This window comes from Anneissia japonica, unplaced genomic scaffold (genome assembly GCF_011630105.1).
Source record: "Anneissia japonica isolate Jap-2015-1 unplaced genomic scaffold, ASM1163010v1 scaffold554_len289017_cov147, whole genome shotgun sequence".
Classification (NCBI taxonomy): Eukaryota; Metazoa; Echinodermata; class Crinoidea; order Comatulida; family Comatulidae; genus Anneissia; species Anneissia japonica.
Window position 1 is genome coordinate 88,076 of NW_022701174.1, and position 15,647 is coordinate 103,722.

Sequence of the window (15,647 nt, forward strand, 5' to 3'; positions counted from 1 at the left end):
GACCTGTTGTGGCCGAGGACCTTGTTCGGATCGAGGAGGAGAAAAGATAACAGAGAAGAACTCACCCGAGAGCTGTCCGACGACGACGACGACGACGTGGTCGGAGACGAACGCATAATGGATCTCGAGGAACTGTTGGAAGCCGATCGAGGGGCACTTTTGACGGAGACGGCCAAGTCTTTGGAGCTGATCGACCCGACGGCCATAATCAGGGATCAGGAAGGCCTCCGCATATCCTTCCGACACATGGTGGCCTGGAACATGGAGTCATACATGTTCGAGTCCGATTATTTTCTGCGAAGATCCTTTCCGTCCTGCTTGCAATCAAGCGAAGGCGAGGCTGCCGAAATAAGCCAACTGTACGTGACCAAACGAAACAAAGTAAAAAACGTCGGTTTCTCCAAAGAATCGGAGAAAAATCCAATAATCGGACTGCTAGAGAAGTCTTTCAAGAAAATGGGGAGAACGCCGGAGAACTACGTAGATCACAAATGTAATAGGTCGTTCTTCAAGTTGTACAAACAAAAGCACGAGAACAACTCGCAGATGGTCGAAGCGATACAACAATCCTATCGCGACGACTGGCGAGGGAAGATGGCCGGCAGTTATAGTCTGAACGGAAGCAGAAACGGAAACGGCTGTTTTCTGAAGTACGTGCACGCCCACGAGGACGACGGTCTTCACGTCGGCTATCGGTACCTTATGCAGATGCGAAAACCAACCGAGGGCGTTGCCGACGTCTCGAACGCCATGGGCGAACTCTGTTTTATCCTGCTCTCCGGCATAAATCAGCTCCGACCGCACACGACGATGAGCTTTCACGGCATACTGGTCGGTCCGCCGAGCTCGGGCAAGACTTCGGTAATGATGGCCGCCAAGGCCATCATAGGCACCGCCTATTAGGACGACGTGACGTACAGGACGGCGAAGGCTGTGCTCGTCGAGAACGAGAGCAAGTACAGGAACTCAGGTTCACCAACGAATTCGTTCCCCCTTCTAGCTCCAAGGGCGATAACAATCCGCTTGCCGTCGAGAGCAGCCACGAGGTGGCCATAATGAAGGAGGAGCTGGATTCTGGGTGCACTCGGTCCGAACGCACGGAGAAGGTTGTCGATCCCAACACCGAAGCCACCCGCCACATGCTGAGGGCGGGCGTCAACGTGTGCGACAGCGCAACCTTCCTGGCAATGAACGAAAAGAAGGTGTGTTATTCCATAGACACGAGATTCACCACTTTTCAAGTTCCTCCGATCCAGGAAGTCGTCGCGTCGAAGCTGGTTGGCAATTTGGAATCGAATTTGGATTTCAACCAGATCAGAACGCAATACGGTACGCTCAGACACCTGGTGATGGAGACGTCGCGCTTGCTCGAGTTGAAGATGTACCCGCGACGTTTCGAAAAGGACTCGTGGTACTGCGATAGGATGCTCATGCTGACCTGGGACAGGCTAGGTTCGGTTTTGGAGCAGTTGAATTTGAAGTTCGGACTGAGGACCTTTTCGAGACTCAGGGATCGCGCGTTCGAACTCACGCATCTGCTCAGTCTAATCTTCGGCGTCGTGACCGTGTACGGGTGCCCGCCCCAGTCGATCTAGGACGAGAATCCCCAGTTGCCAGACGTAAGGGATTTTCCGAGGCGTATTCACACAAAATGGCTTTGCGTCGCTCTTTAGCTTAATTACAAACTCTTCGCCTGGCATTGATTGTATGACGCCATCAAAGATCGACGGGAATTCCTTACGCAGAGTTTCTACGCATAGTCGTGGAGCAGGTGTCGGAGTTGGCTTGGTCGTTTTGCGAGGTGCTGGAACTGGTCTGCTGCTAACTTCTGCTACCATTGGATATGTCGATGGGAGGAATCCAAGAGATTTTGAGGCTGTCCATGAAAGAAGGGGTTCTTTGACATTAGATGAGAAGTACAAGTCCACTGGAGCGATTTTCTGACTTCTTGCAAGTTTAACTGGGAGCCATCCAGCTATCGTAATTCGTGAGCCTTCAACTGCTTCTGGCTGGAAGTCACAGGGAAGCAAATTCTTAATGTCCTCTCTAATGTTGTCGAGGAGACTCAAAGGAGCAAGGCATTATGTCTGATCCGCTGTCAGGCAAAATAACTATTTCCACAGGTAGGTTGTTATGATGCAATGTTATCGTGGCTCGAGGGGCACTTTCAATAATAACACTGTTCACATGCACTGCACGAGACTGCAGCTTACGGAAGTTGCACACAGATGCAAAGTGACCAATTTTCTTGCAGTTATTGCATGTAGAGTGAGCAGCGGGACAGTTACGTTTACATTGGACGTGAGTATGTCCACAGTAATAGCACTTCTGGTTCTGAGTGTTGGACGGGTGATGTGTCTTACCGTGTGACTTAGCTGTCTTATCAACTGACTTAGCTGTCTTCTCACTAGTTGGCTTTGGTGGTCTCTTATTCGCTGCTGATGATGGTGTTTTGACTATCGCCGCTGTGTGGTCCTTGACAGAGGCCAATGCACGGACCATCTCCAGGGTGTTAGTCAAAGACAGGTCATGTACAGCAAGTAACTTTTCAATGACTGTAGAATCATATAAACCTTCTATGATCTGATCTCTAATAGCCTTAGCCACACACTTAGCGTTGCAAAAGTTGCACTCTGCAACTAGGTCACGTAATGACACAAGAAAGTCCTTAAAGTCCTCATCGAGGCCTTGTTTCCTGGTCCTGAACTCCTTGCGCTCAACAGATTCGTTGACTTGTCCCTGTATGTATGCATCCATTGCCTTGATAATTTCAGAACAAGATTCTGCAAGGTGCTTTTCAGTAAGCCCAAGGTTAAGGACGATTCGAAGCGTGTCCGTTGACATACACATTTGAAGGACATTGACCTGAAAGGCTGGCGGTTCCTTGTCTAGCGCAGAGACAGAAACGTACGACGCCCATTGTTGTTGCCATATTTTGAAATCTGACGGTCTATCCGAATTCAATTCCAGCCTGGGAGCAGTAAATTTACAGGTAAATTTCGCCATACTCACAGTTCTATACGATGTAAAACAGGTTTAGATTGCAGCGCCATGTAAGGGAAGTTATCCCAAAGTAAATAATCGGACTCGACGCCGTTCTGCAACAACAGTATTATGTTTAATTCAACTGTATAACTTCGGCAACACCATAACATACAACGGTACATCAAACATGTCCCCCTCATAGCAACAACATGCTTAATCTGACCTTACGGGTCATAGGCTATATCGTCATAGTCGTATACGGAGGGCGCTAGACTAGATGGCTTAATGTTCATACAACAGCCTTACAATAATGAAAACTTTAGCCCGATTTCGGACAAAAGCTCCTTCTGTGGAGCATCTACGTACAGTTGACCTACTTCGTATGCATGAACGCACATCTCCACTGAACAAGATTTGGCACAGTTCATTATATATATAAGGGAAATACACTCTAATTTTACACTCTGTAGACACGGATAGACAAGCTAAGTTTGTTTATTCATGTCAAGTTTATTTCAGAATATACTGCCTCTATATACTGCCTCAATGGATTTATTGAACATATTTTTGCTTTTACATGGAAACATCCTGGATACATAAAATATTAGGATACATAAAATATTAGGATACATAAAAAAATCATGCAAAGATAAAATAGTGAAATTATAAAAATTTAGCACCTATTATCACATACTGTATAATGTAACATAGGGGACTGGGGACTTTTAACATCTGGATACAGTAAGACAATATATTATTAAATACTGCCTTTAAAAGTCACAAAAGTGATTTGAATGCATCCAGGGCAAATTAATTTCTAATGCACCAAGGTTAATAAAAAATAATATTCCACTCATTCGTCTTGTTCTCTATACATACTAACAAATAGTATGGAAATAGTTATTTAATAAAATAAAATATTATATATATATATATATATATATACATATATATATATATATATAAATAGGCCTATATATATATATATATGATTATTAATTAACGTAATGTACTAAAAGTGTACAGATTCTTTACTTAAATTAAGACTGTAGGCACAAGTAAATCCAAGATGACCCCGCTCTGAGCCCAGTAAACAGGTAGGCTTTGCACTTACCTTTACCAAAAATGGATTGGTCATTTCAGAAAATGCTTCCTTTATCGTCTGTAGTCCTCCTTTTCTTCAATAATTTTTGTTAATTTTACTTTAGATAGAGTAGTAAATTACAATGTTCAACTTTTGGAGTACAAAACTTGTATATTTATAATGAATAAGATGGTTTTAAGAGCTAACAGATGTTTCTAGCTTGCAAACATTCGTAGCGGGAAGCATGTCATGTGACCTGGCAGATTGCCAAATGACGGTAAAAGTACTATGAACGAAAAATTTTAAAGAAAAAATGATCAATCATCTCTTGGCCAATTAACATAAGATTGATATGAAAAGAAAGTAAATTATATCAGCTACACTTGACCGTTTACCCCAGGGTTAACAGACGTATGGTTCCCGAGTTATTCCAAAGGGAAGTAAATCGTATACTGAAAAACAAGCTAAAATTGACCTTTTTTCTATTCAAAACCATTAGGAGTTGTCAACTTTGAAATAGACATTATCACTCAATTTTTTACATATAGTAAACACATATATATAATTCCAAAGCTTATAATGTCTAGTTTTATAATCCAATCGCCCCAGATTCCTAAATAATTCAATCAAAACATATAGACGATTTTGTGAAAAAAGTGGCTCTCGCTTTGACTCATTTACTGTGTTAAGCTGTGCAGTGAAGCGTTCAGTGAGCAGACGTCCGAAAGTTTTCATTATGAGAAAACATCTTCAGAGGTTACTGAGTCCCACTCACTAAGGTTAGAAACAGGTTGCTCAGTAGGAAAAAACCAGTGAAGAGAAATTAATTTCCTGTTCCAGCTGCTTTTGGATATCAGTGATTTTATCATGAAAAAAATTCAGGAAAACGTTCAACGCGGTCACTCAAGTTACCACACAGAGACATAATAGGTATAGAGCGTGATGAAGCGCCAGTGAAATCATTTATGAGTTTAAACAGATTTCGTTGGTCGCAAGATTTGATAAGATTTGTATGATAATCTTTCTTGCATTTGTCGAGGAGAGAGCTATAATCTTTGCTAGCATCGTGAAACAGGACTTTATCTATGGTGAGTTTGGTTTTAAGCCACTTCCTCTCTATTTATCGTTTGTGGCGTTTCTTGGCCCTAAGGTCATCGTTATACCATGGAGCATGGGGCATGGGGACGGAGTATAAACTTACGATTAGTGACTAGCGCATTTTGGTCCAAGATGTCCCTCAATGCGGCATTATATTGCTGTACAAGAGGTTCTAAGCCATCACAAGGTTGATTTAGCATAGACGATGACTGTATGTCATCTGCAAACCTCTCGCTGCCAATGCCCTTGATGTTTCGCCTGTAGAGATGTGCGACAACAGTAGGAGGGCGATGGAGGTTGATGTTGGAAGTAATAACAGAATGATCGGAGGGAAGATCAGAATGTAATTTGGTTGATTTTACGAGACAACTTGACCTACGAGAAATGAGGAAGTCAAGACTGTGACCTTTCTTATGAGTAGGTACGGTTATGTGCTGTTGAAGGTCAGCTGCATTAAGAAGCTCGATAAAAGCAGTGGAGTCCCGGTCATCCGTCTTATCAACATGAAAATTAAAATCACCTGCAATCAAGACTTCTGAGTTGCAAAGTGAAATTGATTCCAGCAGAGATGAAAATATCTGAAAGAAAAGGGGAACAAACAATTTGTTTTTTCGAGATGGCGGGGGCCGGTAAATAAGTGTTAACCTCAGATTGGAGGATACAGCAGGACTTGAAACAGTCAGATCAAGGTATTCAAATGATTAAAAATCTGAGATGTTGAGGTACTCTTTTGGGTGATCTGACATGGAATGATCCGAAACCTATCCTATGTTTTCGATAGGGCAGGGGATAGGCCTATATTTTATACACCCCAGCAACTCGGATTTTAACGGAAATTGGGACAAATTTAACTATACAGCGTTTTATTAATCTAAATAGCCAACTAGGGTTAAACATTACCCGCCCGACACCATGAATATTTTTTAGTCAATTCTTCAAGGCTACAATAAATATTATAATGGGATGTAAGAAAATAAAATGAAATATATGGGTAAGTAAAAATATTATCTATCAATTTATTTATTTATTTATAAACCAAAACAACACCAGCCGAAAGAAATCCACCAATTAGAGCATAACATGAGCATAGAAGCATAGATAGAGCATGAGCAACATAAGCATCACATACAAAAGCAGATACTTCTACGGCAATAGGCGAATCAGATTTTTAAAATATGGAGGAAATCAATAAACTAAAACAATGTGATATACTTAATAAACAATAAACCTATTTTTCTAAACATTGACTCTATACTAAAAACATTATTATTTCTCAAACTACGAGCAGTATATTTTGTATATGTAAAATGTATGTTATTTATATATTTTGAAATACCATATGGTTTGCTTTAAGATAATAGATTCAATCTTATCGGATGCCAATGTTTAACATTAAAAAAATAGTTAAGTTTGTAAATAGTTTGAAAATGCAACGTTATATCAAGGCTAATAATTGATATACACATGTTTAACTCCTAATATGAAAAGCATGACATCAACAAAAAATACTTTTGAAAATTAAATTTGTTGACGTCATGATTCCCATCATTAAGATTTTGTCTGCATTCTAAAGCGAATTAAAAATGTGTCGAAATGTGCTTTTACAAGTAGGCTAACTCCTAATATGGGAATCATGACATATTCAACAAAATAAAAATTGTATTATCAATCCACTTTCGCATAACAGCATACCATTTCTGCAATCATTATTCAAAGTAGATTGATTTTTTTAAAATAGTATGAGTAATAATTATTCATCAAAACTCTTATGCAACAAATAAGGAAATAACATTTTCAAATCTACTATAAAAGGAACGGTTTTAACTGCTTTTTTAGGAGATCAGCAGCTCTAGGGTCAGATTTACTCACAGAACCAGAACTGTCTTTCAACAAAAGCAACCTTCCTTCTTTATAAGCAATAAGTCTTATAGCAGGTAGGAGTAATCCCAATTACTTAATTTGCTGGACTATCATATAGTTGCTTTTTGTACAGGTCTCCATTCAAAGAGACCACTTTGGGGGCCGGGGTTTTAGTGGTCTTTAGCAGCTTTGGATTCTAATTAGAATCCCTCTCAGGGGAGGATCCAGGAGAAAAAAAATCATAGACATAGGCATTATATTATTATTATATTCCAACAATATTGAGTAGTTGGATATGTAGTCTTTCCATGGATCGTTAAACCGATAGGCATGAAGAACGCATTTTCGTACATATTACGACGTTGAGCCAAAAAACAGTGTGTATAATTTTATTTAATTGAAGGCTAGTTGGGCTAAGTCTAGTTTGTCTGATCTGCCAACCTATGCCTATGTTAAAATGCCTTTTGTAAGCCAGGACCCATTAGTATTTTGCTACGTTTCTTCACAGAGGGGTGTTCGTCCGAACCCCCTGAACCCCACCCCCTGGGTCCTCCCCTGCCTCTTAAATTAAAAGACCGGCACTGAAAGTGATCTTAAATAGGCCTATCATTATTTAGAGGGAAATTTAAGAAATGATATAGTACATGTAAGATCGTTTTATTTAAGTGCTTTAAAATTGATTAACAGTTACTATATGCTGTTATTGATTCTTAATAAACCATTTCTTGGCTATAGTCACACATCAAGTCCTATGCTCTTTCTACCTAAAATCTCCAATGTAATATTACTAAAAACATATTGTACTACTAAAACTATCAGTATAGGCCTATTCAATAGAACACACTATTTGTATACACAAAACATCATTTCATGTTGTGTATTATTTTGATGTGTATATTCATATCATCATCATTGTAGAATATCTCATACATTCGTAATACTGATATAACGACTGGCTACACAAGCCTATTGTATAGTACACATTGAGGTCGTACACAGAGCCGAAAAAACACACGAGGCTACGCCATTTTGTTGTCTGGGCTTTCCTTTTTAATGTATTGTTTGTACGAATTCAAACATAATATATACAAAATATATTACAATCATTTATTAATCAATAATAACTGCATTAAAAGTCTCTATATATTGTAATGTATTCTTTATTTGAAGTGCAATTTTTAGTTGTGTCTGCCAAAACCATATGATACATTTATGTTTGAATGTTTTATTCCAAGTGTTTAAAATGGATTATTGTATGCTGTTCCTACTGTGGCCCGTGAATTTATAGGCCACCGTACTTTTCTTTCCCTTTCAGTTCAACATGTCATACTTTCAAATCGGAGTAATCATAGCAACAGCTGCGATTCTCCAGGTTTCACCGCTTGCTGTGGAAGGTTCTCCTAAGTACATTATGACTGATGTTGGCACCGAGTCTGCTACCATCACCTGCACGCTAGATCAGCTTGAGTCAGCAGCATCTGAACATTGGATAACATGGGCTCATATTAGGAGATCAGGTCAAAAATATATTGCTTATAATGGTACAGTGATTGATCAAAAAAGTATAGTCTTCATGGAATGTCATCCAGTGCAAGCAACACAAATTTTGATGGTGCATGAAATTGAAGTAGATGACATTGGTCGATACCAGTGTTTCTTCAATATTGTTGGTGTTGATAGGACATTGTCCGGAACTTTTTACCTGGTTGTAGGAATGGCATTGCTCCAATTAGCTGTTCCTACTTAACTGTATATCGAGAGTTGCAGTGTTTCTGCTCTCCAGGTGATCCACAAGTAACACTGTACATTGTCAAAGACGGCAATGTGCTGACAAACGGTAGTACCCAATCGAAATATAATCGTGCATCGTTAACGTTTTCAATACCAATTGATTCTTTATATCAAGGCGAACAGTTCACCTGTGTAGCTACGAGTAATGACTCAGTAATAACACAGGAATGCATAGGTACTCCATACACGCCATATTATGAGAATACCAGCTTCTCATTTTATTATCAGTCAACTGTGTATGCGTCAGCGGGTACAGAGATGGTTCTAATTACAACAAACTCCAATGACGAAATTTATAGTAAAACATCCAATCAAATTTACTTATCGGAAGAGATCATTACTGTCACATCTATCATTGTTACAATAATGTGGCGTTACTGTATATAATCAAGACAAAAAATAAACACAAATGTGATACTGGGATGTCAAATGAACCACATGGCATACGTCAGCGACATGCTGATTCCACAGACCAAGATAATGATGGTTACATGGAGACTCTCAACTATACCCCTAGTCATTACGATCAGTTATTAGCTTAAATGCCAAAGTGTTGACCATCTATACGAAAGCAGTAACCTATATTTACCGTAAAAAAATCAATTTGCTTAAAACACAGCGTTACTATACATGGGGGTCAACAAACATTGTCCTGGTAGTTCAAGGTAAAATGGTACAACCATCAAGCTACAATAATATATCGGACTGCGATTTTTATAGCAACTGCTTTATGAATAAAACTGTATATGTTACGTTAACAACCACTCACGGAATATTGTCCCTCGTATTTTAAACGAATTTCTCTGACGAAATCTTCTCGATCGATAGTTAAAGATATTCGAACGTTACCGTATGGTTTAAGAAAAAATCATAAAAATGCAGTTTTGTTGAGTCTTGTTAAGCAGGTAAGATTTTTTGTAGTAAGTTTTGTATATTCTATTATAGAATCACAGCCCTCTTAAAAACACCCATTGAAGAGCTTTTTTGTTCAAAGTAAAAGAAAAAACCTGGCATTAAATAAAGTAGTTAATATTACCAATTTGTGATTAAAGTTTTTAGTGTATTTTATTTAGAACAGAAGATGTTTCATAATTATATAAATATGCTTCTTTGAAAAAGGTTTCTAATTTGGAGTGCTAGTCCCAACTTTTTTTTATTACTTGAGTTCACAATATAATTGTATCACCTTTAGCAAAATTCAGAGAACTAGTGATGACATGTAAATCTTGAATTTAATTTATGAATTTCAATCAGGATTTCGCAGTGTCCATTCCACTGAAACGATTCTAATTCATATTTTGGACTTCTAAAACACAAATGTAATCCCACAATTAAACTCACAATCGAACACTCAAACAAATAAGTTCACTTTATAGACACAACTGTGAGCATCAGTGACCAAAAAAAAAAAAATGTCAATGTATCGCAAACCCGTTGGCAAGTGTACCTATCTTAGCCTTTCAATTTTCCATCCCTATACTTCTAAATTGATATTCTTAAGTTAAGCACAGCGATGTAGCAGGATATGCTCAGATTTAGATGACAGAGATAGTAAATTATAAAACTTAAGGCGGACATTTTCCGAATTGAAATATCGACAACACATCATCGATGAAAAAAATCAGCAAAGCTAAAAGAATACAAAGGGACACACGTACTACAGTACAAAAGCAAAACAACTAATAATCGCAATACTTTAGTAGTCACGTATAGCCGCATTTTAAACCACTACAACGGATCATTAATGACTTGCAACCAATCATCGACGAAGCCAACACATTATCTAAGATCCCCTTATAGCCTACAGAGAACAGCCAACATCAAGCAGATTATTACGTGCAACAAACTGAGCAACTCGGACTAACATTGCAATCAAACTTGCAATCAACCTCATTGCCTATTATGCCCCTACACAACCACTGATAACAAAATCAACTTACCACATCAAGGGATTTGCCACACCTGTACCACATCTAATATAATATATTCTATATCATGCCTCAAATGTCCTAACACCATATACATCGGAGATACAGGACAAACGCTACGCAAACGGATGAATGGACACAAGTCTGACATATGACATCAACAAGATAATCTGTCATTTCAACCTCCCAGGATATAGCATACGCGATCTAAAAGTAACAGTGCTACAGAAAGAACTTTAAAAGCAAATTTGATAGAATGATCTCAGAACAAAAATGATTGAGAAATATGACTATAAACAAAGGACTGAACCGAGACCGTCGATTCTTCTCACAATTTTAATTAATTTCGTTAGTCTAAAGAAGGTTCTAACTGTACTCATTAAATTTGTATTTTATGTTATAGACTAATACGGCTCCTACTCTTATTAAATGTCATTAGTGAAATTCACAGGGATGGTGCTTTTGGATTTGCAAAAGGCATTTGATAACGTCAATTATCAGATACTTTTATAATAAGCTTGATGTAATTGGAATCGATTCACTCAAATGGTTTAAGTCGTATTTAAGTGATAGAAGCCAAGTTGTTCATGTCAGTGGAGTTTGTTCCGTAAAACTTGCAATTGAATGTGGAGTCCCCCAAGAGAATACTGTTTTTGATATACATTAATGACATATCAACCGGAGTGGATTCTGACTGTAAACTTATGCTATATATGCCGATGATAGTACCTAATTTATGCTCACAAAGACCCCCGAATAATTGAAAATAAACTAAAAGAAAGTTAGATACTACAATAACTGGCTTATTGAAAAAATAAAGTTATCTCTTACATTTGGGCAAAACAGGGTGTATATTATTTGGTACCAACAGAACACTAAACAAAATTGATGAATTTAAAATTGAAACTATGGGTTACTCTTTACTCAGAAAACAGTCAGTAAAATATCTAGGTGTTGAAATTGATAAGGATGTATCTGGCGATACCATAGCTCCAACTGTTGGAGCTAGGTATCGCTAGGTTAAAATTTCATTGCAGGCAATCTGATTATCTTATAATTTTACTTGTAGAAAACTGCTATCGACGGATCTTATTCAATGTCTATTTGATTATTCGTCTTCATCGTGGTATGTTGGTATATCAAAGAAATACCAACATAAATTTCAAATTGTTCAAAATGAAGTAGTCAGATGTATTAATAAAAATGTAGGCCACCGGACTCACGTTGGTCAACATGAGCTAAATAAGTTAGGATTCTTGAACGTTGAAGATAGACCAAGGTTTTTAAGATTATTTCACGGAGGCCTATATAAAGTTTTTCACAATAGTAGCCCACAATACATGCATTACAACTTCATAACCATAACAGCAGAAACAGTTCACACAATTTTAGAATTCCCACTAAATCTTCCAAAATATTTTATTTATAAGGCTATTAAGGATTGGAGCGTTTTTCCTCAATTAATTAAATGTAACCCGACAATCTACTCTTTTAAATTGAATGTTAAAAAATATCTAAAAGACAAATAATAATAATAATAATAATAATAATAATAATAATAAAAATAATGATAATATTTTTATTAATAATAATAATAACAAGAAGAACAAGAACAAAAAGAAGAACAACAAGAACAACAATAACAACAACAACAATAACAACAACAATAACAACAACAATAACAACAATAACAACAACAATAACAACAACAATAACAACAACAATAACAATAACAACAATAACAACAACAATAACAACAACAACAACAATAATAACTAGGCTTTCCTTGCATCTCTGTCAGTTGTCGTTTTTTCTGTTTCCTGTCTTTTTTTTTTTTTCATAATTTGACTTTTGTATTTTTTTTTGTAGTTAGTCTTTAATTACTTAAAGAAAATTAATTAGATGTTTATTCATGAAAGTGAATTTTAAAATTAATAATTCTAAAATGTATTGTTTATTAGATTAAGGTTAATTATTTAACTATTTTGTATATTATTTTGCTATGTATTTTATTGAGATGCAAATAAATTCAAATTCAAATTGGTAGTAGGTCTTAGATATAATACTGAGCACAGTAGTAAATCTGCATTTCCTTGTTGATTAATATACTGTAATAACTAAGATGTTAATTACAAAATAATTATCTGGAGCCTATTTCGTATTATGCAATTCATATGCTACATGTTTTGTTTTTTTTCCTTTTATTTGAGACACTTTATTTTTTTTGGTATCATACGCCATTCGTATGGTACAGTACATGGATACTGACCTGTTACTTCCTTCACCGTATGCCATTCATATGCTGAAGTGATGTCAACAGTCCCAGAGTCATCAAGAATCTCATCGACGGAATCTAACCAATACTCAATCTTATCAGTGGAATATACTTGGAATCATCAATTAATCAAGGGATGTGAACTTATTTACCAATCGTCAGATGTTCAACTAATGGATGCAACTTTCGTTTTTTGATGTGCTTCGACCACGAACTAATCACCTTGCCGGATGATATTCTTTAGGCCTAATTGAGCGTTTTGAACGCATAGACCTATTATATGAGCTCTGTTTTAAATCATATTCCTATATACTGAATTGATACTAATTGACACATGAACAAGCAGCTAACTAAATGAATTTTAATTTAATGAACACTTATAAGCTGTAATAAATACTGTAGCTCTATAATGAGATTGCTTATTATATCTCAGTGCAGAATGTTATTTAATGAATATCTCAATTATGTTCATTATAATACTATAATGCATAGATAGGCTTATGTATTTTGTTATTTTTCTGCATATATATGAGAAGTTGGACACTTCTTAGGAAGAGGGGAGTAGTGTAACCTTTCAACTTTAAGAGATAATTATGGGTTGGTCCCGCGAGAGAGTCTCGTGGGCCGGCCGAGAGGATAAAGAGACGACAGGGAGAGACGAGTCTCGGTGGACTTATATATGAGCAAGCTGCGTCTTGTGGGCAGGCATGAGGGAAAATAAAACCCTTTTATGGTTAGCTTTGGTGTCTGGATCTCGTTGTTGTATTTTGTCGAACACTATAGGGTCACACTAAATACCGTACTGCATCAAGAATGATGAATGGATAGACCTGATGATGTAACACATTATGCTTATTTTATGAATGTTAAATCAAATACAATTTTCTATACATGGATATTATATAATCCAGTAGTTACTAGAGATCACAATTAAACAAGTTAACAAACATTCAATCTAATTTAATCATTAACAAACGCAACCCTATAGTTCGTCTCATTGGCGCAGCCATCTTTGTTTACATATCATGGGCGCAGCTATTTTTGTTTACATAAAAGAGCGCCGCCAACATGATAGAAAGTTACCTAACCAACTGCACAAACGAGCTCACGCTGCTCAACGTGATCAACTAGATACTGATTAAACAATTTTAATTACCGTTTAACTGTGAATTAATCCAACTTTTTCATGATTCTTAGTCAAAAAAATTTAACATGTCATCTCATCACAATGATAAATGAATAGCCGTAGCACAGCACTACGGTACAACTGGTTTGAGCACATACACATTAATCGGCTCTCCGCCTAAGCCTAGTTATTACCAAAGATAATTTACAATAAAATCACAACTCATGATTACAAGACAGCCATTTATGTTCAGATAACTATTCATAAATGTAACTAATCTAAACTGTTTATAAATTCAACGTACCAGAACAATTCAATGTCATCAAAACCGTACTTAGTTTACGACGAGAGTAACACACGTCTTGTCACTGCTCAGACCCGCGCAAGAAAAGGGACTGAAAAACGTGTTCGGCTACGTAGGCCATATAACATGATACGCTCAGTAAAATATATCTACGCCCGGCGCATCACCGCAAAGTGATAACAAACAAAATAGTTTCTTATTATTGTATAGTAATAACAACTCGGCTCCCTACAAAAACTCAGGCGTAAATGTTTCCCTTCACCAAATGCCGTCTACCAGTTCTTGTTGGAGCATGGATTTCACATGTCTTCTAAGATGGTGTTTAAGTTGGTGGCAAACATTCCCAATCGGGTTTAGTTCCAAGGATTCGGTTTGGGTTTTCCATTAGTTCATGTTGTTTGTAGCCAGTTGCCAATCGACTGGTATGTTTCAGATCGGTGTCCTGTTTAGAAATCTGTGCAAATTTAGAAATACACGCCGCAAAATAGTAGAATTGTGCCTTAAAACATTTCCTCTACGTAAAAAATTTGCATCCATGTTTCCACCGAAAATGGAAACACACGTCGCACCCCTTAGGAAAATACCTCACCAAACATTGAATTTTACCTGGTGTTTAGTTTTTGGCTTTAACTTTGGGACATGACCCACCTTATGAAAAAAAGATTTTCCCATGTTGTTGATTACTTGCCTCGTCCTCCCAAATTACATTTTCCAATTTCTCATTTTCAGCTTTAGCTTGAATGCAAACCTCCATTGGTAATATCTTAAATCGATTGGTAATATCATGGTATAATTTAAAAATTATGTCATCATCAGGAATATAAGACCTGATGATGACATAATTAATGTAGAAATAATGAATCCCAACACGATGGCGTGTATTTCAATACTTGGAGTATGTATTATACTTTCTTATCTGAGATTAATCAGTGGACCTTTTAAATAAACAAAATGTTGGTAATATAAACATCTGAGTGAATATAGTAATCGTGATAGTGATAATAGGTAGTTAATGTAGGCCTATTGTATATAATAGTACGTAAACGTTTTCGGTGTCTGGTGTATAGTACAATTGTAACGAGTTAATTCGGTATTTCTATCATTATTTGTGGCTTATGGTAAGTTGATTTAAGAAATTGAAATTATATAAATAAGTATATAATTAATATATACAGTAGGCCTATATATTATAATAT

General features: G+C 36.9%; 1 protein-coding gene across 1 annotated transcript; it reads right to left on the reverse strand.

Moving 5' to 3' along the window:
- Nucleotides 1-2,046: 2,046 nt before the first annotated feature.
- Nucleotides 2,047-3,006, reverse strand: LOC117103477. Its single transcript, XM_033244027.1, has one exon. It carries the CDS (start codon nucleotides 3,004-3,006, stop codon nucleotides 2,047-2,049), a length of 960 nt encoding a protein of 319 aa, XP_033099918.1.
- Nucleotides 3,007-15,647: the final 12,641 nt, after the last annotated feature.